The 22,365-nt window shown below is 40.3% G+C and overlaps 3 protein-coding genes across 5 annotated transcripts; 1 reads left to right on the top strand and 2 right to left on the bottom strand.

Moving 5' to 3' along the window:
- Positions 1–77: 77 nt before the first annotated feature.
- On the bottom strand, positions 78–9,617 carry tpcn1 (two pore segment channel 1). 2 transcript variants are annotated; one of them, XM_037258289.1, is made up of 27 exons: positions 9,359–9,617; positions 9,019–9,113; positions 7,518–7,654; positions 6,931–7,107; positions 6,747–6,860; positions 6,504–6,634; positions 6,214–6,302; positions 5,943–5,977; positions 5,775–5,833; positions 5,598–5,697; positions 4,968–5,084; positions 4,744–4,868; positions 4,607–4,655; positions 4,467–4,530; positions 4,342–4,386; positions 4,224–4,280; positions 4,091–4,144; positions 2,880–2,952; positions 2,680–2,787; positions 2,424–2,585; positions 2,215–2,330; positions 1,960–2,006; positions 1,811–1,879; positions 1,634–1,730; positions 1,367–1,506; positions 1,180–1,269; positions 78–795 (listed from the first exon to the last, which is right to left on the bottom strand). In XM_037258289.1, the coding sequence occupies exons 2-27, from the start codon at positions 9,110–9,112 to the stop codon at positions 652–654; spliced, it is 2,493 nt and encodes an 830-aa protein (XP_037114184.1). In that variant the 5' UTR covers position 9,113; positions 9,359–9,617; the 3' UTR covers positions 78–651. The 2 variants fall into 2 exon arrangements, with proteins under 2 accessions (XP_037114184.1, XP_037114185.1); XM_037258290.1 differs by having other exon boundaries at positions 9,442–9,617.
- A 93-nt stretch (positions 9,618–9,710) lies between these two features.
- Positions 9,711–13,844, top strand: iqcd (IQ motif containing D). Its single transcript, XM_037258293.1, has 5 exons — positions 9,711–9,875; positions 10,403–11,069; positions 11,329–11,550; positions 11,634–11,705; positions 12,618–13,844. The coding sequence occupies exons 2-5, from the start codon at positions 10,419–10,421 to the stop codon at positions 12,912–12,914; spliced, it is 1,242 nt and encodes a 413-aa protein (XP_037114188.1). The 5' UTR covers positions 9,711–9,875; positions 10,403–10,418; the 3' UTR covers positions 12,915–13,844.
- cfap73 (cilia and flagella associated protein 73) lies at positions 13,363–16,205 on the bottom strand. Of its 2 annotated transcripts, none has more exons than XM_037258294.1 (7): positions 16,017–16,205; positions 15,732–15,877; positions 15,423–15,515; positions 14,829–15,020; positions 14,339–14,560; positions 14,100–14,258; positions 13,363–14,040 (listed from the first exon to the last, which is right to left on the bottom strand). In XM_037258294.1, exons 2-7 carry the CDS (start codon positions 15,861–15,863, stop codon positions 13,948–13,950), a joined length of 891 nt encoding a protein of 296 aa, XP_037114189.1. In that variant the 5' UTR covers positions 15,864–15,877; positions 16,017–16,205; the 3' UTR covers positions 13,363–13,947. The 2 variants fall into 2 exon arrangements, with proteins under 2 accessions (XP_037114189.1, XP_037114190.1); XM_037258295.1 differs by having other exon boundaries at positions 15,732–15,854.
- Positions 16,206–22,365: the final 6,160 nt, after the last annotated feature.

Raw genomic sequence — 22,365 nt, 5'->3', positions numbered from 1 at the left:
CTGTTGTTAAATCTGAGCCAAAGAGCCATTCATTTAAGACATCCAGTTGAAATACAGACTCTACAAACGCCAAGGCATTGTGTTACACAGAAATATAACAATTTAATACAGTACAAAGATAAAGTGATGATCTTGGTTGATTTTAGTCACTATACAAAATTGATTTGATAGCTAGGAATTCAGCAGTAAGTACTGAATGTAGATTTGGACACCCTCAGGTACTATTACTGCATTAAAATATTGCATGGATATTGCTACTTGGGCTCACTTAGGACCTCAATTGGTAAGCTGTTGAGGAAATGTACTAGTCATCATCTGACAATATTCATAGCAGCCCAACTTTGGTTAAATGGGGGTTTCAAAAGGTCACAAAAGACCTCCACCATTATATATGTACATTACATACTGTAAGAAGTATTATTGACAGGTTCCTCCTATAAAGTTGAATGGTCCCTGGCAAATCCACCACATGTCTGACAGCAGTGGACCTGCTGTCTCTCCGGTGTGAGGACAGACACCGTGTCCTCATCTCACATCTGTTCAACAGACACCAGACCGGCTCCCACTGTGTGAAAAGGTGAGTGTGTTGGGGTGGGATTAGAAGTCCCGGAGTGAAACAATTGTTTGTAGTATCACTGCCGCACGAGTTGGTCAGTTAATACTGTAAGGTCCAGTATGTGAGTTTAGCTGAGGCGTAGGCACAAAAGGCGGATTGGAGGTGGGACTGTCCAAGTCGGGTTCTTGATTTTGGTCTGGCTGAGGCAGGTTTTCCCTTGAATACTCTAAATACCACACCTGGAAGAAGTAGAGGAAGAGCGATAGGTTAAAAGATGCACTCGTACCAGCTCTATAGTCATTAATTAAGGCTATGTGATTAAAAAATGCTATCAGTTCTATAAGGCCTCTAACTAAATTAAAACACAGACATTCAAGTTTGTAGTGACCCACACAATTTCATGTTTTCTATGAATACAAATTTTTATTCAAAACAAAATTCTGCTTTAAAGTCAAGTACGGTAGCTTAATGCTAACATAGGGAAATGTCATACACAGACTTACATTCGTGTAGTTGTTGACCAACATTTTGGATGTATTACTTGGTGTTCACTAAAGAAAATACACCACGCAGCTTGGACCTTTGGAGTAAATCCAGCCAATGGTGACAAATGCTGTTCTTACCTGCATCTCTTCTTCATACATTTTCATGCTGAGGTCACCCTTAGTCCTCGACCTCCGCCCTTGGTATAACAGAGGCGAGTTTTGTTCACCCTGAATGAAGTAAAAAGAGAGGATGTTTTTTTTGGGATTGTTGCTTTGTTTTCTTAAACTGGACAAAGTATGGTGGTTATGTTTTTTTTTTTTTTACCCCACAGCGATCCATCGCTTGCATGACTCCCAGCATAGAGCTGAGAGATGACTGTCCAGGACATGCCTGCTTGTAAAATTCCAGAGTGGACAGAGCTTCGTCACGGCTCACTTCTACTTCAAACATGATTCCATTCTCATCTAGAGCACACACACACATGAATATAACTTCAGTGTTTTAAGCAATACCGCCGCATAGAACAAAGATAATTTTTGATTTTGACACACACACTAAGACAGACACAAAGTCAAACACAGTGCGTCCCACCCTCTGGGTTCTCCAGCATTTCCCGATTCTTGCGGCTGTAGTTCATGCGGAACACAAATGCATCCAGAATGAAGGCCACGATAATGGTCATGACCACCTGAAGGGCGCACAAAGCAACGGTGCAGGTTGACAAGAAAGCAAAGTGAAAAGCGTCTGGTGACACACATCGAGCCTCACCATGGTGACGATGTAGAAGGTCATGAAGTAGAGACGACTCCAGTGGCTGGTCATGGAGGTCACTCCTTCCTACAGACCAAGGGAACATGGCAGCCAGCGGTCAAGCAGCAGCAAACAGGTAATAACATCATCTGAGGACATCATCTCACCATTGTGATGTACCAATTGTTCACAACAGTCAGCTCAAAGAGAGTGACTGGAGAAAGAAGAAAACACAAGCAAACATACTTAAAGGGAAATAACCCATCATTTTTTATGTAAAAATATAAATTGTTCAAGCACAGATTGATTCAATAAGAACATAATTTTGGGATGGTGTTTCAGGCACGACTATACGATGGCAATATAAACTGGGTTCTTTTTTTTTTTTTTCTTTTCATTAAAGAAGGAAACTGGAGCCGTACCAAAACTGCTAAGAATGTTGTTGAAGTTGTTGAGATAATAGTAGCCTCCTTCCACCACTGTTTTGTTGTCAATTGTGACGACGTCCTGCCTGTAATAGTCAGCCACTGTGCTGGTACTGAGGATTGACACAAAATGGAAGAGATGTGATGTGTTACTGTGATCTTTCCTCGATCCTGAAGAGCAAAGGAACGCAATTTCAGCAACTTACTTGCAGCAGTTGGGGTGAATATAATCAGCGAAGAATTCCATGCCCACAATGGCAAACGAGTAGTAGAAGATGATCAAGGTCAAACCCAGACTGGCCATCCTGGGCAGGAGTTCAAACATGGTGTCCAACACGTTGCGATACCTCTTCTTGATCTTAAACAACCTGCAATTATGTGTTGCATAAAAATAGTCACAAAGGCTCAATGTTGCTTAACAAACTCGTCGTACGGGTGTTACAAGTACAGATGAGAACGCACCGAAGGAGCTGTAGTGGCCGTAGCACAACGATGAAGTAGAAAGGCTCCATATTCAAGGCGAGCGTAATCAGACCCAGGAAGGCAGACGCGGTCACAGAGAAGTCAAACCTGGACAGAAAAAGAACAACATATGGGTCTGTCGTCAAATGACTGAGATTTTTTAATGCGAGGTCTTGTTCAAAGTAGAAATGAGTACTCACAGATTCCACCCAGAGCTGAAATAAGACAACGGTCCCAAGCCTGAGATCTTCAACAGCACTTCCACACCATAAACTCAAAATGGAATAAGCAGAATTACAACAAGGCAACGAAAACAAATCCCAAACAATCAAGACGACGGCCAAAAAAAATGATCAGATATGAACTTTTGACATTGAAGGCCACTCTGTTCCGATGTTATTGTTTCTGTATTTAGGTAGTCAATGTTTTGCCTTTTATAGGACAAGGAACCATATTAGGCCATTTTGATCTTGTTTACTACAGAAACCGATCTTGCTTCTCTTTTCCCGTTAAAAGGAGACTTATTGAGTCTCCCTTTTTCTAATCTTGACTATGGTGATGTTTTTGTATATGAACACTCCTGTTCAGAGTCTGCAGATGTTGGACAGCGTGTTGCACGACGCTCTGAGATTTATCAATAAATGCGGATTTCTCACTCACCAGTGTACCTTGTACTTGACAAAGTCAGCTGGACTTTTCAGCGCACACGTCGTCTTGGACATTGGTATGTTTTCAGTTGTAAAGCTATTCTAGGCTACATTGCAGAGAACCTTTTTGGTTGATCATGAAGGATGCATTGTGTAATTTGTATTAATTTGGCTTTGTACAGTTTGTTGTTCCCCAGGTACTAACAACTGTCTGCTCCTTTTGCATGGCGCAATCCGCAAACTCAATTTGAGCTGCAGAACCTTGTGTCAATGCTTTGAAATACTTGTTGGAAACTCTAGAAATCAATTTGTTTGCCATAACTTTAGTTGACATTTTCTTTTCTTATTACTGCGTGTGTAATATGACCTGTGTAAGTGAGAATGTGTAGTTGTATTGGGGCCATTCGTGGTCAGGTCTTTCTGGGAACAAAGATTCTTTATCTCCAAGTAACTAGCCTTGGGTAAATAAAGATTAAAAGTAAACACAACAGCGTGCTCATTGGATTATTATTATTTTTTTTTTTTAAAACTTCAAAATGTGAGACTCCGAAAATTACATATTACAGTTTTTGTTTTTTACTGAGTAAATCTTACTCGTGTCATAATTTATTTTGAACAAATTACCTTGACTTATATGGTGAGGCATGTGACGTTTACAAATATAGTTGTTTGTCCTGTAAAGGCTTCAATTCTCTTTAATTGTACATCATTCAATAACGACCCTAATTTGTGTCTTTGTGGATTAAAGTGTGCAGCCTGCTCACTGGTAAGGAAGACAGTATAATTCCATGGCACCAATTTAGACCAGGAGAAGCCACCTGCAGGACAGATTATATCCCGTAGTCAGATTTATTGAGTTTTGTCCGACGCATTGACGGCACAAGAAAAATGACTTACTCTCAAGTGTGAATGTCTCCACGAAGATCCACACGCCGTTGATGGCCACGACCACATCTGTTGTGCATAGGGAGACAGTTAGGGGCAAGTACCAATTAAAATCCTCAGAAATACTTACACATGGTGTACTGGAAGGCCTTCGACTTCACCATCAGGTTAATGCCTATGAAAGTCGAGGATGCAAATAAAAAAAATGAGAAGATGAGATTTTGTAAGATAACAAAGGGGCTATAGAGAACTTGCCTTTTAAAATAATGTAGGCTGTGTGTGGGAGGTCATCAAACCAGTGTTCCCCACTGCGTCGTGCCTACACAACACATATGCTTACATAAGCAACAGCACCTATAGAATTCTGGCATGTTCAATACATGTTAGCTCTTTACCTTCCATTTAAGGCCTGTCACCTCATAGAACTTATAAAAATCCTGCAGACTAGAGGAGAGTCAAAAACACACATTCAAAGATGCACTGAACCGTGAGAGCAAAATCTGATTTGGAGCGATGCAGCGCGGTCACTGACCTGAGCATAGGAGCACCAGATCTGTTAAGAGCTTTATAGGTAAGGAAGCGGTCTCTGGCAGATATCCGTGGTCTGTAAAAACGCATCAGGCCATCAAACTGTTTCAGTGAGACACCCGTTGGCCTCTGAAGGGAAACGGCAGACACGTATTAAAAGAGCATGTCAGTCTTCATAGTGGCTGCGGATGCTTTGAAGCAGCGAATACACGCAGCATTATTTTATACCTGCCGGCTGACTAAGAGCTGGAAGGCGTGGTCGACAGCAGAGCGCTTGTGAAGCAACAGAGACTTGAACTTCATCTTCTCCACATCATTAAATGTGTCAAACACCACTGCAAGGAGCTGCACACAAGAGCGAAAAGCAAACCAGCTACTGAAGGGGGAGTCAACAAGATTGCTTGAAAAGTATGAAAATGTATGCCTCAGCTTTTATTGTACGGGGAAGTACCCACAGGACTCGCGGTTTGCTATTTGTGGATTTAATTTGAGAACATATCCATTATTTGCTGGTTTTGTAGTGAGACCAAAGCAAAATAAAATATGACTTTAGCGCCATCTTGTGAAATCTTTGTGTTGGTGCAGTTATTTGTCCATATGTGATGTCACAACAGTTTGTGTTCATGTAATTGGCTAGTAGGCAATCTAATATTATTAAGCATCAAGAAGGTGGTTTCCATTTTCTTTATAGAGGAAAGAGTTGTGAAATCTGACAAATTTAAGGGTGACTTGTGTCACCCATGTCTTACTTAAACATTTGGCTAGAATCTAAAAAAAACAAGTTGAGAACTCCTGAGTATTCCTCGACCACGACTATATCAGTCATGATGTGCGAATACAACTTAAAAAAGGTTGTACCAGGTTCATGATGAAGTAGAGCTCAATGGAGAGGTACACAATGAAGAACACACAGGACCAGCGGTTCTTTGCGTACGCCGGCATCATCACATCAGGGAAACTGCAAGAAAATGCAGATGAAACTCATGTTAGTGTGTTTGCGCGTCACATGACAGCGTCAGATGCTGCTGCGCTTACTTTGCTGTGGTCAGCAGTACAAAGAGGCTAACCATGCTGTTCTCCAGCGTGTTGAAGTACTGCGGTGACCACAGATGCTCAAAGTCAGGAAATAAGACAGCAACACACCCAAACAAACACAGAAAGGGAGTCTCAAGACTGAGAACATTAAATTAAACTCCAACTCACTGGATCTGATTTGTTTGTAGAGAAGAGGCAGAAACCTGGGTTGAGGGAAAAAAAATAGTAGCACTTAAAAATTGCTCTATAAAATATGATCACTTTTGGTAAGTGTGGACCAAAAATGATTACCATTAAAAAGGTTCTTTAAAGATTTATGAGAATAAAGTAAAATTTAAGAATTCAAGAATACAAAGAAAAAGTATGCGTGATCAGGTTTACTCATGAATTACTGGATCCCAAAAAATAATGCGCACTTTTCAAAAGAAACGATTCTCACCCAGGATCGCGAATATGACCATGAAGAAGAGCAGTAGTAGGAGAATGTCAATAAACGGTGGGAGGGACTGGAAGATCTGCCGCAAATTTCTGATTGGATGAGAGAAATGCTGTTAGTTACCTTTGCTGAAAAACATTGCCCTTGTGGTAACGTTGAAAAACTTGGGCCAGATCCTTTTAAGTCAAGTGCAAGGCTGTTTGTGGTTACGTGCAAACGTCTATTTTTTCTTTTCTTTTCTTTTTTTCTTTCAGGGAAGAGAAACAAAACATTGAATCATAGTATAGGCCTACCTGCGCACAGCACCGCAGTATCTACAGTCCACCAGGAATATTGGTCTGAGTGCTCGGGTCACTCGCATGTGGGACGTCTGTCGGACCAGAACCACTATGGCCTCTACAAACTGCAGCAGCAACACAAACGCCTGGAGAGAGACGACACGAAGACCCGAAGCAAATTAATCTTGTAAGTCAAGGTAGGACTGCATTTGTCAAAACTTTTAAAACATTCTACACGACAAGGTTTTCATCAGTTACCTTCACCATGGTCCTCTTGTGTCGTATGAAGGTGTGGAAGCCCAGCCAGCGAAGCTTCATGCACAGCTCAAACGCCACAATAACCAAGGCTAGGAGCTCCAGAGTGGCGTGGATCTGTACACGGTATCGCACATTCTCAGCAAATGTTTTACATTTATGTGGATGTGCGGTCATATTTACTCACGTAGACGTCCAAACGCAGCGAAGGCACGGCGGGAGCTTCGCACAGCGACAGAGTCATGAGCAGAAGGCCTGTTAGCAGCTCCATCATGTAAAAGAGGTGGTTGTGGGCAAAGAGGTACGCCGCCAGCGCCTTGGGGTTCCGAGGATGGGTGAAGAACTTGTCATTGTTCTCGCCCTCCTGTAGGTGACATTGAGAAGAAACGGGACACTTCAAGTTTGAATGACATCATCATGACAGAAGGTTCTTAGCATGCCATGTCAAATCAGGCAAGTTGGGGCACTAATTCTCGTTTTGTTTTGTTTTGTAGCCCAGCATTATTATAATATTATCGGTAATTCTGAAAACAAAATTTAGTTTTTCACTGGACAACTTAACTGCTGACAAAATGAAGCCTCAACATCATCAAAGAAAATAGAGTTGTAAAGGACATTCTCTTACATCTCGACACACTTATGAATGCTTCACTTCAACCCAATAAAAACAACATGGTCAGGTGTTGTAGGTGAAATAGAAAATCTCATAATCATGTGACGCTGCACTTGTGCTCACACTGCTGTATTCTTGCATACGTGCGTTTGAATACCTACCTGCAAGAAGATGGCCGCCTCCTGGTAGTTCATCTCCCAGCTTTGCCGTATAGACGCATCGGGTGCCCGGTGGATTTGAGACCCAGATGTTGACGTTACGCCACTATTTCTTACATCATAGTTTCCAGCACCTCCATCTGGAAGAAGACACAAGTAGCGTAAAGAGTTGCAGGGTTGAGTTCAAAGTAAGTCAACCACCGTAGCAGTCCCATTGTATCTGCGAGCAATAGGAGGAGACCACCAAAGGCTCATCACTTCTTATATTCTGATGTAAAGAAGCTGTGTGGTTGTTTAAACCCTCCATTGATCCTTTTGGAGCTTTGTGTGTGTTTGTCTGTGGTTGAATTCCACAGTACGTATCATTTACTGTCTTACGATCTTGTTTCAGCTTCCACACACATGGGAATACAGATGGCCTAACATTCCACAAGACTGATGTGAACTGCAGCGACTCTTCAGTGCTGTCATCATCACGTGAGTGTCCAGGACACGCGAAGAAAGCAAAGTGTGAATCTATTCAAAACAAGAGTTTAAAATAACTCCTGGTCCTTCAACCATGAAATTTGAATCCAAGTGTTCATCTTATTAGAGATAAAGTTAGGACTCAAAAATACACAGATTAAACCAAAGGGGAAAAAAAGACTAGGAAAACATAATCTGCCCTACTCCAGCTGCATGCTTACTTCTAAGTGCTCATCCCACACATAGTTCATGAGTCCAAGATTCTGGCGGAAGGCCTTGAAATATTGCCATAATCAAGCACAGAATACAAATATATCGTGACACCGCAGTGTAAAGCTCAAATTCCATTCCAGCTGTTTGGCGCAAACAAAATCATCTGTCACACTCACCATTTCTATCGAGCTAAACAATCATGAATATGAGCTTCTCCACCCCTCTATGTCATCATGTGACCTGTCATATGATTTATAATGACTGTAGTCCATTTTAAGAAATCCAATTTCAAGAGTTGCCTCAGTCCAGAAAAGTCACCCAAGAATTCTCTTGTTGTTTCCTTCTTATCCGACACTCCCTGCCATCCTGGAAAACAACCGCTCCTCTTCCTGTTCAGTTCTGGATCCAGTCTGCTCAAGCCCAAGATTCTGACATTCTACACATGGCCACCAAAGCGGGGCGAGGGGAACGGCTGAGGCAGCATTTTATCTGATGACTCACTTATGTAACTTGTTTGAGGGGAACACAAAGATGAGCGGATGCTTGAATGTCCTACAAAAGTTGTCAAATAGTAAGAACTTTCCTCCATTTTGTTTGATTCTAAATGTGGAGATGTGCAAAGATGGACTTATTCTGGTGGTTTACAGGACAGCCTCATCACAACTCCAGAATCCTTAAAAAGCCTGCACTATTTGTGGATTATCATCTTCAATGGAACACTTTGAAAGATTACACACAATTGTCTCTCGTTCTTCTCGTATTTTTCAAGTGAAGTCATTGATTGATTGACTGCTTCAACTTAAATGGTGTTTAAAACAGTACTTACTCTCGTCTCCCCTCGCTGGGTCCTCGTTGAGTAAATCGCTGTTTACATCATCCCAGGTGAGGATAAGAGGCACATCATCGTCGTCAACTTCCATTCTTTGATACAAATCAAACATCAATGTTACAATCTCGATCTACTGGGGTCAAATACATTTCAAGAGAGGAGCTAGCTAGCTACACGAGTACATGGTAAAACTGCTCTCAATAAAATATGACAAGCTAACGCTGAACTTGTTAGCGAATATACACTTCAAGTATGACAGCAAGACAAGCAATATGAAATTAAAATGTCGAGCAACGAAGTTATTATCGAGTTACTGTGCGAAGGGCTAGTTGTTTACAGTTTGGGTTGTGTCCTAGCACGCAGGGGACATCTGTCACTGAATCAATTGGCTCAGAGTGTCACAAGCAGTCACGAGCGAACATCGCGGCATCCTCAGATTTCACTCCAGACCAACTCCGAAACTATTAGACGGCTTCACCAAACGCGACAAGGTCCTTTGAGACTAGTTTGTCATAAACAACAACACCGATATACGGAAGGCATTTAATCCAAGCTCGACATTCAAGTTGGCTTTTTGTGGGGCGGTGTGTTTTACGACAATTTCAGCAATTCACGGCAGGCTTCGGCAGATTCACAGTAGTATGTTTCCAAAATAAAAGTATGCAATTTGTGTGTACAATATGAAACATCAACAATACGCATTTTATGGGCATATGAATACTGACACGATTGATACATCAGAACATTTTAATAATTCCAGGCTAAATGAACATTTTGCTCCACCATATCATTGGGCCGCCGTTTTCGACCGTATCCTAGCAACAGTAAACATGTTTTGCAAGCGACAAGTCAAAGTAAGTCCCTTTCTGATCTTCAATACAACCTGGGTTTGTCGTTTTGTTTCGATAGCTCTCGTTGTTATGCATGTTTGAATTTGCCCACGACGAGCGACAATGTTCAGAGTAATACAAAATTTACAGAGGGGAAAAAAAACACTGTCGAAGTGGAATATTTACTCTCGTGCCAAAGTAAATGTGATCAGAATAAAATATCGTTAACATTAAACTATGAATGAAATAAAACAAAATATTGTTGAAAAATGCAGGTTTTGTTTTAAGGTAGCTAAAATGCTTTTGAAGAACCTCAGTAACATGACGTCATCACATCGCTTTAGAAGGCTCTGACGTAGGGGCGTTGTCAAAAAAAACGTTGGAGGCATTGTCACAATATACACAAGGCAATTGCAAACTATTTTAGGAGAAATCAATCAATAGTTAGATTTGCTACCTGTTTTATAATGAATATCTACATTGCAAAGCAGCAGCCAACATTTTATATGTGTAACTAATTGTCTCATATGTTATTGTTTTCTCTCCATTAGTGACAAGTTTGACAACATGTCTGAAGTTGTGGTGATGGAGCCAATAAATGGGGACAGCGCTGATCTCTCATCCACTGGTCTGCAGCAAGATGACGATTGCGAGGCTAATCTTGATCAAGAGGAGCCCCAGCAGAGGCTCCTCTCCTCCGAGGCCCAGACCGTCTCAAACATATTGGAGAACTGTATCAGTCAACTCGAGATAGCAGCATCTCTATCTGCCGTCCGCCAATCGGTCTGCTCGTGTGATGTTGTCCAAGAGGAGTTCAATAGGATCCTTGAGGTGCATCAGATGTTAACCAAAAGCCTGGAAACATCAAATGACCTCACAGAGGTCATAGGTGGACCGGCTGGAGAAGAAAGTGCGAGAAGGAAAAGGAAGGCTCTACTCGAGAGAGAGTTCAAGTACTCTGTTAGGGATTTGCTCAGGTTTTTTCGCACCTACCCCGATATCATTATGGGTTTGAGACTAGAGGTTGGCATGGAAGTTGGGGAGACTGAGTACACACTCATCGTAGGGCTGAAGAAATTTCATGTACATATGATAGAGAGGTTGCAGACCACCCCAGAAGAGGAAATACGGTTAGCTCTTGAGACAGTGTCACCTGACACAGAACTAATTGTCAAACTAGAACAAACAGCTGCAGCTATAATACAAAAAGATGTTGAGGTGAGTAGGTAGTCAAAATTCTTGCACCCAAAATGGAATAGAAAATCTGTTCGGTGAGAGGTAGCTTCACAATCGGACAGATTTTAAGTATGCATTCGTGACCTGCCCTCTTTTTTAGTACATTGTTTTTACATAAAGAAAAAAAATGAGGTGTGTCAACTGTGCAGTCATCCCTCGTTACAAGTAGCAATAAAAATATATACTGTGACTCAGAACACTTAATGTCTGACCTCTCCCACTTTTTGGATTGAATCTTTAGATTTCCGAGAAGAAAGATGACATCGAAACTTTGGAGCGCCTTCTTAAGGAGAACCAGATAGAAGTAGTCGACTGGAAGCTTTTCGCCAATGAACAGTGCCAGTCCATTATCAAGGCTTCTCAGGAGAAGCAAGCCAGCATCCAGCAGGAAATAGACCGACTCAACATTCGAATCAACACTTCGACACTTAAATTCAGAGAGGTGGAGAAAACACTTCAAGAGGTGCACTAACTTTTTTAGCATGGTTCTATGACATCATTTATGTGGAAGAGATGAAACGAACTCCATGTTCTTTCCTTTGACAGATAAATGAAAATGTGGAGATGGAAATTGAGTACTTGATCCAAAAGTTTGATGACGAAATACAAGAGCATCAGGTACACATTTTGAAGACAATGTTTTGTTTCATGTTACTTAATTGTAGCTAAGTAACATTATTTATTGACTTCACTAGAATTATTGACGAAGATACCAAACCGAAGTCACTCATTTGAAAAATAATCAGGCCTTGCCTTATAGGTTCAGTTCCAGTCTCATGATGCAAAACACTCAAATCTGAAGTCATTATTTCCCACAGAAATTATTTTAGTAAAAAAATAATAACATCATTAAATAGAATAACCAAAATGAAGGAGTTTATGTATCATGATAATTTAATGGCCATTATGCTACTCATGATGGTGTGCGCTCCTTGGCCAACAGAGAGCGATATAGATATAAACAGATATAGAAATACTGCAAGTTAATTTGAAAAGCAGAATACCTTTAATTATGTTCAAATACAAGTTGTTTAAAGGTTTAATTACTGCGCCATAAATACCAGTTTTGATTCCCCATCAAAAGGTGAAATTGTCCTTGTTTCATATTTAATTTCATAGTAAAATCGAACCAATTGTGGGAATTTACAATTTGAAGCAAGCACTTGCCTATTTTTCTCCAGCACACAGCTGCTTGTTCTGGAGTTCACTGCCGCCATGCTGGTCTCATGATGTCACTGGCAAATTTATGTAGTCAGTATGGCAATAAATTAAAATAGGAATAACCCTATCGTGAAATTATTTTAATTCAACTTTTTTTTAATTCAATTTACGAGCATACTGGGTACATAAATCGGCCAAAGAAATTATGATTAGGACCAGCACAGCCAAAAATGAAATAACTAGTCACTTAAGAAGAATAAAAAATGTCTTGAGTCGTATGGCTGCTAGTGAGGAAGCGGATGTGGAGCTGTCCAAGACAAACCACAAAATGTTAAAACCTGCTTTACTAACTCTGACTTCATTCCTCAGACTGATCTGGAGTTATGTCAGTCGGATGTTGAGAGGGAGGAAGCGGAACGTGAAAGACTGGAGAAACCTTATGCTGATCTGGAGAAGGAGTACGACTACATCATGGAAAAGCGTCGGATTGCAGATGAGAAACGAGTTGCTGCGCTTAAGCTTAAGGTTGCTCTTTATTGTCAGTCATGGTGGAGGGGCTACTGTACTCGCAAATTCTTGATCAGTAATCCCATCACGCCTCCTAAGAAGGGCAAAAAGGGCAAAGGCAAACGTAAGGGCAAAGGCAAAGGCAAGAAGAAAAAATAGACCAGATTTAAAAGTCCGCAAAATACACAGTACGCAATCTTAGAAATATCTGGAATATTTGTTGGCTTCTTCTTAGTCCTACAGAATCTTGTCAAAAGATGATCACAGATTTTACACCAGACGCCCTTCCTTACAAAACTCCCTCTTTTTTTTTCAAAGCCAATCCAGCCATCCAGCCACCATAAATGTTTCCTAAGAATGTTACATTAATTTATTTCAAATTCAGTACAGTGGAGACCAGCTTCCACTCTTCGGCCTTCAAAATTCCAATTTCCAACTCAATCTACTCAATAATTAACCCAATAATGGATCAAATTAACCCGATCTGATGAATCCACAGCTACACTCGTAAAAACTGCTGGGTCAAAAACAACCCAATTTAGGTTAAAAATTGAGCCAACTTCCTGGGTCGCTCTAATTTTTAATCTAAGTTGGGTTGTTGTTATTGTTTTTTTTTTTTACTTTGTATATTTGGGGACAGTCATGCTGGAACATCAATTGGACATGGGTCCACCGGTTGTTATTTTCTTCAACACATGATGGCAGCATGGGACTGCTCAATGGTGACATCCAGCGTTTGCCTCCTGGGAGTCATGCTCCGCTCCAGATTCAGTACAGAACCTGATGTTGACGAATGTTAAAATGTGATCTATCGAAATTTGACATCTAAAAATGTCCGCCTAATCTTTATTTGGGCCCAGCTGTCCTCATGGTGGCTCTCCATTTGAAGGAGGGTCAAAGATCACGTAGCAACAGGAGTCATTCAAAATGAATGAATGCCCTGGGGAAAAGTTATATATTTCGATTTCTGTTGAGTTAACTTGGTTTCTATCTCACAATGTATCTTTCCTAGGTGATGTTGGTACATTTTTCTGAAAAATTAAGAATTGAAAATGTTTTTGAGATTAAAAACAGTTTTATGTGACTCCATCTCCAACATGTACAGCAAGTCATTCACTAACTAAGATCTTAAAACATGAATACTGTATTCACATTTTAGATCCAAATCAAATAAAGTCCTTTAATGTTTTGTTCATGGAACATTGATCTTTTCTTCATCATGTCTTTGTGCGCTACTTTGATGTTGTTTGACAATGTCCTTGTGGTCCTGGATGAACATCTTGATCTACAAGAGTCAAAAAGATATGTGTCATTCTCCACTAGATCATCTGTCAGACTACAAACCTTGTCCAGTTGTGTGTCGGTGTCACCCAGATGGACGCCTTTCTCGCCATCCACATGACCGCCCGTCACTTCATAGAGGTTGAGTGCCGCCATCTTGATCAGGCCCAGCAGGAGTGTCTTCTTGGCTGCGGTGCCCTGAATGTGTTTCCACTTTGTCTCCTGTATAAAGAGAGGAGAACAAAATGATCCTAAACCATCATAAACATTCAATCTAGAATTCCTCTTAGTCAGTTCGCTACCCAGCGTTCCACTTCCGGCTGTGCCCTGTCCAGTTTGTGGTGCAACTGTGCCAGCTGGTTACTGCGCTGCAGAAGCATCAAGCGATGCTGGCTGTTAAAGGTCAGCAGGGCTTTCCTCTGCAGGTCCACCTGCTCCTCGGCTAACCTTCGCTTCTCACAGAGCTGCTCTCTGATGCGGAGAAGATTCTCTAGGTGACCTGCCAGAGACGCTTCATCTTCAAACTGGTAACACACACAACCAAGACACAGGACAAAATTACACTTATGATACTGATATTCTCTAAAGAGCCATATAACGGCCACATACTCTTATAAAACGGCAAATTTTGTTAATAATTGGTTCAATTGTGCTTCAGCGTAGCCAAGAGGGTACACATCTTTTGTCCGTCTGTGTGCATGATGTGCAGAAAGACTCTAGGATCATTTAACATTGAATATTTCAGTACAAAGTTCAACATTGCTGTACAATAATATTACCTCGCCAGCTTACCCGTGTTAGTTTGAACACCTGTTGCATGAAGTCCCGATACATTGCGTCTCTGTGCATGTGATGAAGGAGCTCCTGTTTTCTGTGCTGCAGTTGAGCGTACTCTTCCTTCAGCATCTCCAAATCAACCTCTTTCTTGTGCACCTCTTTCCTCTCTTTCTCTGCTTTTTTGATGTTCTGATCAGCATCTTGTTCCTTCACATGGAGATATGTTGTTTTAGGAAGGAAATGATCCAAAAGCCACGTTTGTTTGCTGTTCATTGTAAGGCAGTCAAAAGCTGTCTTGTGGCACACTCAAGTGTTTAGTGAAAGTTAATGTATGTATTTTGGGGATATGTGGAAGTTAGGGTTTTAGATTTTTATATTAGCATGTGCAAGAGATTTGAGGTCTTGTACAACCCCCCCTCTGGTCCCACTACTTAAGTAGCAGACCAAAAATTTGATTTTCTAGCTCTTAGAATCAATTTCCTCCCCTGTATGCCCCACTTCATGATTTGAGATGTAAGCCAAATGTAAATGCAACATTCACACAAGAGTAATTTAAAGCATAGTAATGAGGTCTTGTTGTGAACCTCTATGTGAAGTTATTCACTGTACCTTTGGAGAAATATCGAAGTTCCAGATTAATTCCTTGGCCTTCTTTGCCTCCTCGAGTAGCTCATCTTCACATTCTTGCAAACTCTTCAATTTCTTTGAGAACACAAAAGGCATACGGTTACTTTGGGTATTTTAAGTGACTGTTGTAATATTAAATATGTGCCAGATTTTCACCACCATTATTATTATTATTATTAATTTACAGCTCACAGCAACACTTTTTTTTCATTGCATGAAAGCAGGCAATACTTCAACTTTTACCGAGGCCCTCAAGTATTTTTACTTTTGCATCCAGTTTCCACAGCGCACCTGTAAGCGCTGCTCCAGTATAGTCATGAGATGTTCTTGCTCCCGGCGATCCTTCAGGAACTCAATGAGAGTGTCGTTCCTGTCACGGTACGTCCTCGTTGTCATCACCACGCAGCGTTCACCCTCAGACATGCTCTTTTTTCACACTTGTACACAGAATAAAGCTCTTAATGAATATTGATAGTTCACGCACGGACTGGCCGAGTTTCACACAGCTTCGTGCAAATTTCCTGTGAAATGATACCCCGGGAGCCTCAGAGATGATTAATGATGTCGAATACTCACGCAGTGTTCAATTTGAAGGTTGACTCCGATACTTTGATTTACATTGGTGCCACTTTTCGAAATCTTTCAGCACTGAGTTGACAGTGCTTCCGGTTGTTGCTATGGTAACCTGTAGACAGTTGCATGGATAATTTACATAAACAAGAGTACCGCACCAAATATTCAGTAAAATAACATCTTTAAGAAAAAAAATCACCTTAATTAGATTATCTCAATTCTTAATCTAGCTACATTTAATTATTTTTTATACTCTAAAGGGGCTTAAATGCAAATGCACCGTATTTAAAGAAAATAAATGTAACTTGAACTACACTATTGTGCTATTTAAGCTTGGTTAAAGGGATATTTTACTTGTTTAGCCATTTTCAGCCACAGAAAAATATTTTTTTTCTACAATTAGATTTGTCAAAAGTCAAAGTCTGCTTTATTGTCAATTTCTTCACATGCCAAGACACACAAAGAGATGGAAATTACCTTACGTTTGTTTTCATTTATTTACAATTAATATAATTAAAACCGCAAAAATGACCAAAAAAACACAAAAAACAACAGATCACAACTCACCTTGTAAGCATCACCTGAACAAACCCAGAAAACATTTTCACTGCTGCAAATATCTGAATAAGTATACTTTTAACATTCTGCACAGTTTCGAACATTTAGAATGTGACAACAGCAGAATTTGCATATGGGACTTGAATGTGATGGCTCGACTGACAGGTGTTACAGATGTGAAATGTGTGACTTTTTCACTTAAAGCAAAAGTCACACTTAAAGTAACACCCTCGACCCAAGCACGCTACAGCACGTGGCTACACAACACGCTCGCATCAGACTGACACAATGACATTTAGCATGATGAGTGTGTCACACATTGTTGTCTAAGACCATTTGAAGTAACTGCAAACTACTTGTGATAACAATTTGATTGAGGGCTAGTTTAAATATACATTGGGCATTTCATTAGGTACACATATAAAATCTAATACGATAATACAGATAACAATGCTCAAATTTGAACAAAACAATATTGCCATGCACACAAAACTTTCTCATATTCATCACCAAATAAGATTAATCTTGTGCAAGGCATCCATCCTTAAAATATATTACAAGACATGTTACCACCTCTCAGGAAGGATACGGTGTAACGGTGTAAGGTTGTAACACACAAGACAAGGTGACAGAGGCAGGTGGCATTAGCACACATAATGGAAATGTGATGTGCTCTTCTTTTTGCATAATCATCACTAGGTGAGGCGGCGATGGAGATGCAGACAGAAGCGACGTAGAAAAACTAGGAAAATGATTTAAATTGATTTAAATATGTACACACAGATGATGCGCTTTGAAGAAATAAGAAACGCTTGACCAAAGAGCAATGAAGAGGAAAAACAAAAACACACTGAGATGCCTCTCGATCTATATTTAATGAATTCCGGATAGCTTACTATGCACACACACATACATGTACATTCATAGAGTGTACTTTATTAATACTAATGGAATGGAGTGCTATTATAATAAAAGCACGTTGTGTGAAGTGATGGGCCGAGTGGGAGGCTGAGAAGGTTGAGACATCACATGTATGTTAACTTCAGGAGAGCTTTTTAACTGCCTGGAAGGAAGAGCGGGAAATGGGAACTCTGTGTAAACTGTGAAAATTGCATTCAACAGTGTTCCTGACGAGAGAAGGTACTTTTGCTCCAGTTTTCTGAAAACAAAAGTCCCTGTTAATCAGTCACATATGTCGAATATATTAATGGAAATAAGTTCGTAAAGATTGAATTGATCCAAAGTAAAGATCTTAATACGTCTCCTGGGTAGTGTTCTTTCTTTGCTCTTTCTCTCGTCAGTAGCCTTCTAACTAAGATTGGAAAGAGGTTTTTTTTTCTTACTTCAGAATATATTATTGTAGGTTATAAGGGGAGTGGGAGTACGTACCATAAATCCATTGAAAAAAAAACCATGAAACAAAACCAAAAAAGAAGCTCGACCAGCCCTTGACATTGTACCAATGGCAGCATTTAATAAAGAACGCCCTTACTGGCTCGCAACCCTGGCGGCAGCCAATTTAATTTCATCCACAAAGTTATTTCAAGGCAGTTTTCCAAAGGATCAGGCTGGACCAAACTCCTAGTACATTAAAGCGACCCAACATAACCCCATATGATCAAACACTTTGGCGACAGAAGCAAGGAAAAAAAAAAATTCCCTGGCAGACTAAGATCTACCGCAGCTGTATTAAATGTATTTGTCCTAATAATAGAGAATTTGATTGGGGGACACTACCCTGACATTGCAAAATCTGGCTTAGATCAGTAACCGTCGACCGGGAATCACTCCAACTTGCTGCAAGTTGTCATTAGGACAAGCAGGAACACAAATACATGGTTTAAATGATCTCAAGGAAAAACATGAATGACTTGAAGCCCAAGTAGAGCAATTTGACAATCACAAAGACAGTGAAAACAGTAACAGTAGTTGTTGGATACACGCACTGAAAAATAATGACTAAAAAATAAATACATTTTGCATGTGTGCAAATCTTTGTCCATATTTAAAATAGCATTTGGTTAGGAAGTGTGTGGTCCTATGTGGCTCCCCACTAGCCCTGATGAAAAAATTGTGGCACCCTCCATCATTGAAGTTGCTCATCCCTGGAGTATACTGAAATAAATAGGCATTCATAATTGATGGTCAACAGTGTGTTGCAAAGCGATATTGAGAGGAAGTCTGTGTTAATGCAAATGCATTGTCAGACAGAGAGACCAGCGCTTCTATGACACCATCTTTTAATAATGAGCAACAATGGCAAAGATGCGCTGAGTGGGACCCAAACAGTGTTGCTGCTGCTGCTGCTGCTGCTGCTGGCAAATAAAGAAGCCTGACAGCGAGTTGAGTGAGTGCAGTGAAATCAGGCCGCATGTGCACTCAAGGGAGTGCAGTGTAAAGTAGTACGAATAATTTGTTTGTGTATTGATGTTTGTGTTTGCTGTTTGTCTCACAGCAGTGGTCTTGTCCGGCCTGTTTGCAAACATGCCAGAACATAAACAGGAACAAGGCTTCAATGGCACGCTTCATGCTGAAAAGAAGCCTGCCAGAAAAGAGACCCATAAGGCCAGGCTTCAATATACAGTATTTATCAATCTTTTTTTTTTTTTTCCAGAACACAGCAATATGGGTTTTCTAGGCATTGAAAAAATAGCCATACTATATTTTGTTTTCTGGCATGAGTTAATATTTGATCATGAAATGTTATCCTGGGGATGTAGCTGATGTCTTTATATAGGACAAAAAGTGGTGCACCAACATTATAGTCAGAATACATGCAAGGAAAATAAAGTACTCACACAGTACTCATTTGCATTTTAAAATGAAATGTTTTCTCTCTGTACATAAATTGTAGTTAGTGACGTATTATAAAAATCTACAACTGAAATTTCAGCTGGCCTGCAAATACAGCAAAGTTGATCAACAGACGTTTTCCACTTGAGTGCACAGCCATCTGTTGCTAGACAGAGTCCACAGTGCTCAATCAAAACTGCCCCATATGCCATTATTTTATTATTATTACATAGTCCAGTCACACCCACTTGACTGTTTGCATAGCACACCTAATAGCGCCATGCCACAGAACTACAACAGCACCCCGAAAAGGACTTGGAGAAAAAAAAAAAAATCCTTGATCCTTAGGGTATTTTTAAAACATTGTTTAAATTGTGGGGTGGAAATGCATAATAGAACTAGAAAAGCTTATTTTGTGTGGGTTTCTAATTGGAAACACTGCTCCTGACCTGAGTATTCAGAGATGGTGGCTCTGACCTTTGTCGTCCCACTTGTTCTGTATTGTAAGCAGAAACAGTGATGTCCTGCTGCTATGATATTATTATGTGCTGTCTGGACATGTGGGCCGACATGGTGGGTGTCTCTCTCTTTGACTCACGAGGCATGTCTTTGTCTTACTGGTCGTCTTTGTCTACCAAATGTATGTGTGCGTGCGTGCGTGTGTGTGTACGGCGGATTAGCGTGCCTCTCCAGTCCTCTGGCCGTAATCAGATGGGACATTGGCTCCGTGACGGCCCGGCAACCCCCACCGCAGCCCAGTGAGGGAGCACCTCCACTGTTGTGTGTGTTTGACAGGCACTCATAGACCTTCCCAGTATGTTGGGAGCTCAAGCAATTAAACCTGCACACATCAACCGTGTGTTCTGGGCACAGCGAGAGAAAATTTGAGATGCCTTTGCACTAATCTGGCTGAATAGAACAAGAAGAGTCAAGAAATGGACATGACGATAAAGCAGCTCAATAAGGCAGATGAACTTCCATTAGGTTAGTCTGAGCCCTCTGACCCTCCTCTGGCCTGTCTGCTGGTAGGTTGACCCTCAACCTCTGACCTTTTGTCTTTCAGATACAACACACATACATACACACGTGCCTCTTGCTCTCTTTTCCTTGACAGCCCTCATGCTCATATTAAGATCTACATGGCTGATTTCAAGGCAATTTCAGCCATAAACTCTCATTTGGGAGGGGAATTAGTTTGCCTCCGAGTCTTGTTACTGTGCTGCGCTTAACGACATTAGTGCGTTCTTGTGGCTTTTACATTAAAGCAAGGATGGATTGTACCGTTCTAATCAACCAGCATTCTATTCTATTGGCCGGGCATTTATTGTTCAACATCATTATTCTTCCGTTGTGCTGTTGCTGTTTTAAGTACTGTATATCTTGTAAAACAAACAAACAAAAAAAACTTGCTGTCTAGGTTCTTTTGACAGTGCGCCATTTCAAGCTGTCCCATTTACAAATAATGTGCGCCAGGGTTAAATGTCGTATTGATGTTGACTGGCCAGACTAAAAGATTCAAATCTATTTCCGCTGTAATAAAAGATTTAGTCGGGCTTTGGCATCCTGCCCTTCGCACAGACGGAGGAGCACCATCAGCAGAGAAAGATGAACCATAATGAACTTTTAGCAATTACACTTCATCTCGGCCCACTTATTCTACACAAAATGGCTTCCTTAATGGCCGCCTCCGCACAAATGTCCCTTAGTGTCCTACAAAGGCATCTCTATATATTCAAACCAACTCTTCCATTAATAATTTAATAAAGAAAAAAAAGTTGTGCAGATAGATAGTATCACTGTATATATCGACTCAAAAACCAATTTTCTACGAAGAGGCAACCTTAACATTCACCGTGGCTGGTATTAAAAATAAAATCTGTATTTTTTCTTGCATTCTTCCACATATTTTCTGTTATACGTAAAAATCAAGAGTTTTTGCCACAAATGATGAACCATTCATTCCAGCAAAGAATAACACAAAAAATAATTGGATGTAAATTTGATGTAATTATAATGAAAGGTTATATATAAATCGAAGTTATTATTATTATTATTATTATCATTTATAAATGCTTAAGTATGAATAAAGCCACAGCTCCCCAAAATTAAGTATGTGGATGCTTTTTAATTAAAAATAACATTTTAAATGTTAAAACACAATTATTGTTATTAATTGTTAATTCACAACAAAAATACAAAACCTAATAATGCACAATATTATTTCTTGATGAAGACAGAGTGAAAAGAAAGTCACATAAATAGGACTAGTTTCTATCAGTGGGTTTTAAAAAGAGATGAGACTACTAAAATGAAAGCTAGGGCATATATGTTTTCTCTCTTGATATAGCCAAACACCCACAGTTTGCTAATAAAATACTATTTAAAATAGGATTTTATCACAATAAATCCTCATTTTGCTTTCATTTGTGAATTTGGAGAGAATTAGGAAAGGAAATATGCAGATAGTGGAGAATCGTGAGAGAGGGCGAGAGAGAGAGTGTGTGTGTGTGTGTGTGTGTGTGTGTGTGTGTGTGTGTGTGTGTGTGTGTGTGTGTGTGTGTGTGTGTGTGTGTGTGTGTGTGTGTGTGCGTGTGTGTGTGAGTGAGTGAGAGAGAGAGATAACGATAAGCACCCACTTAAGTTCTTTGATCGCAAAGGTCCATCAATCTACTGTTGAAACAGTGTGTATGAGAAAGTCCTCACTGATTGATTGCACATGTATATACTCGTACTACGCTCTCCTGCACTTGGGTGGAACTTAACTTGACAACAAATGTTGTTTTGCCAAATTATACCAAACTTTTTCTAAACTGGACCAAAACCCAGTATTCCATATAAAAGCCAGGTTGCAACCTCAAATGCTTCTGAAAATGTTAACTTGCACAGTACAGAATGTACTGGCTCTGAATGTCCGAATCTCATTTTAGTATCCCACAAAGCACACTCACAAGCTTTATTTTCCACTTTACTTGCAGCGACAATCCAAAGCATTTTCAAAAAG

The sequence above is a fragment of the Syngnathus acus genome, chromosome 9, assembly GCF_901709675.1.
Source record: "Syngnathus acus chromosome 9, fSynAcu1.2, whole genome shotgun sequence".
In the NCBI taxonomy this organism is placed as follows: domain Eukaryota; kingdom Metazoa; phylum Chordata; class Actinopteri; order Syngnathiformes; family Syngnathidae; genus Syngnathus; species Syngnathus acus.
Note: the sequence above shows the minus strand (reverse complement) of the source record. Positions and strands in the feature narration are given on the sequence as shown.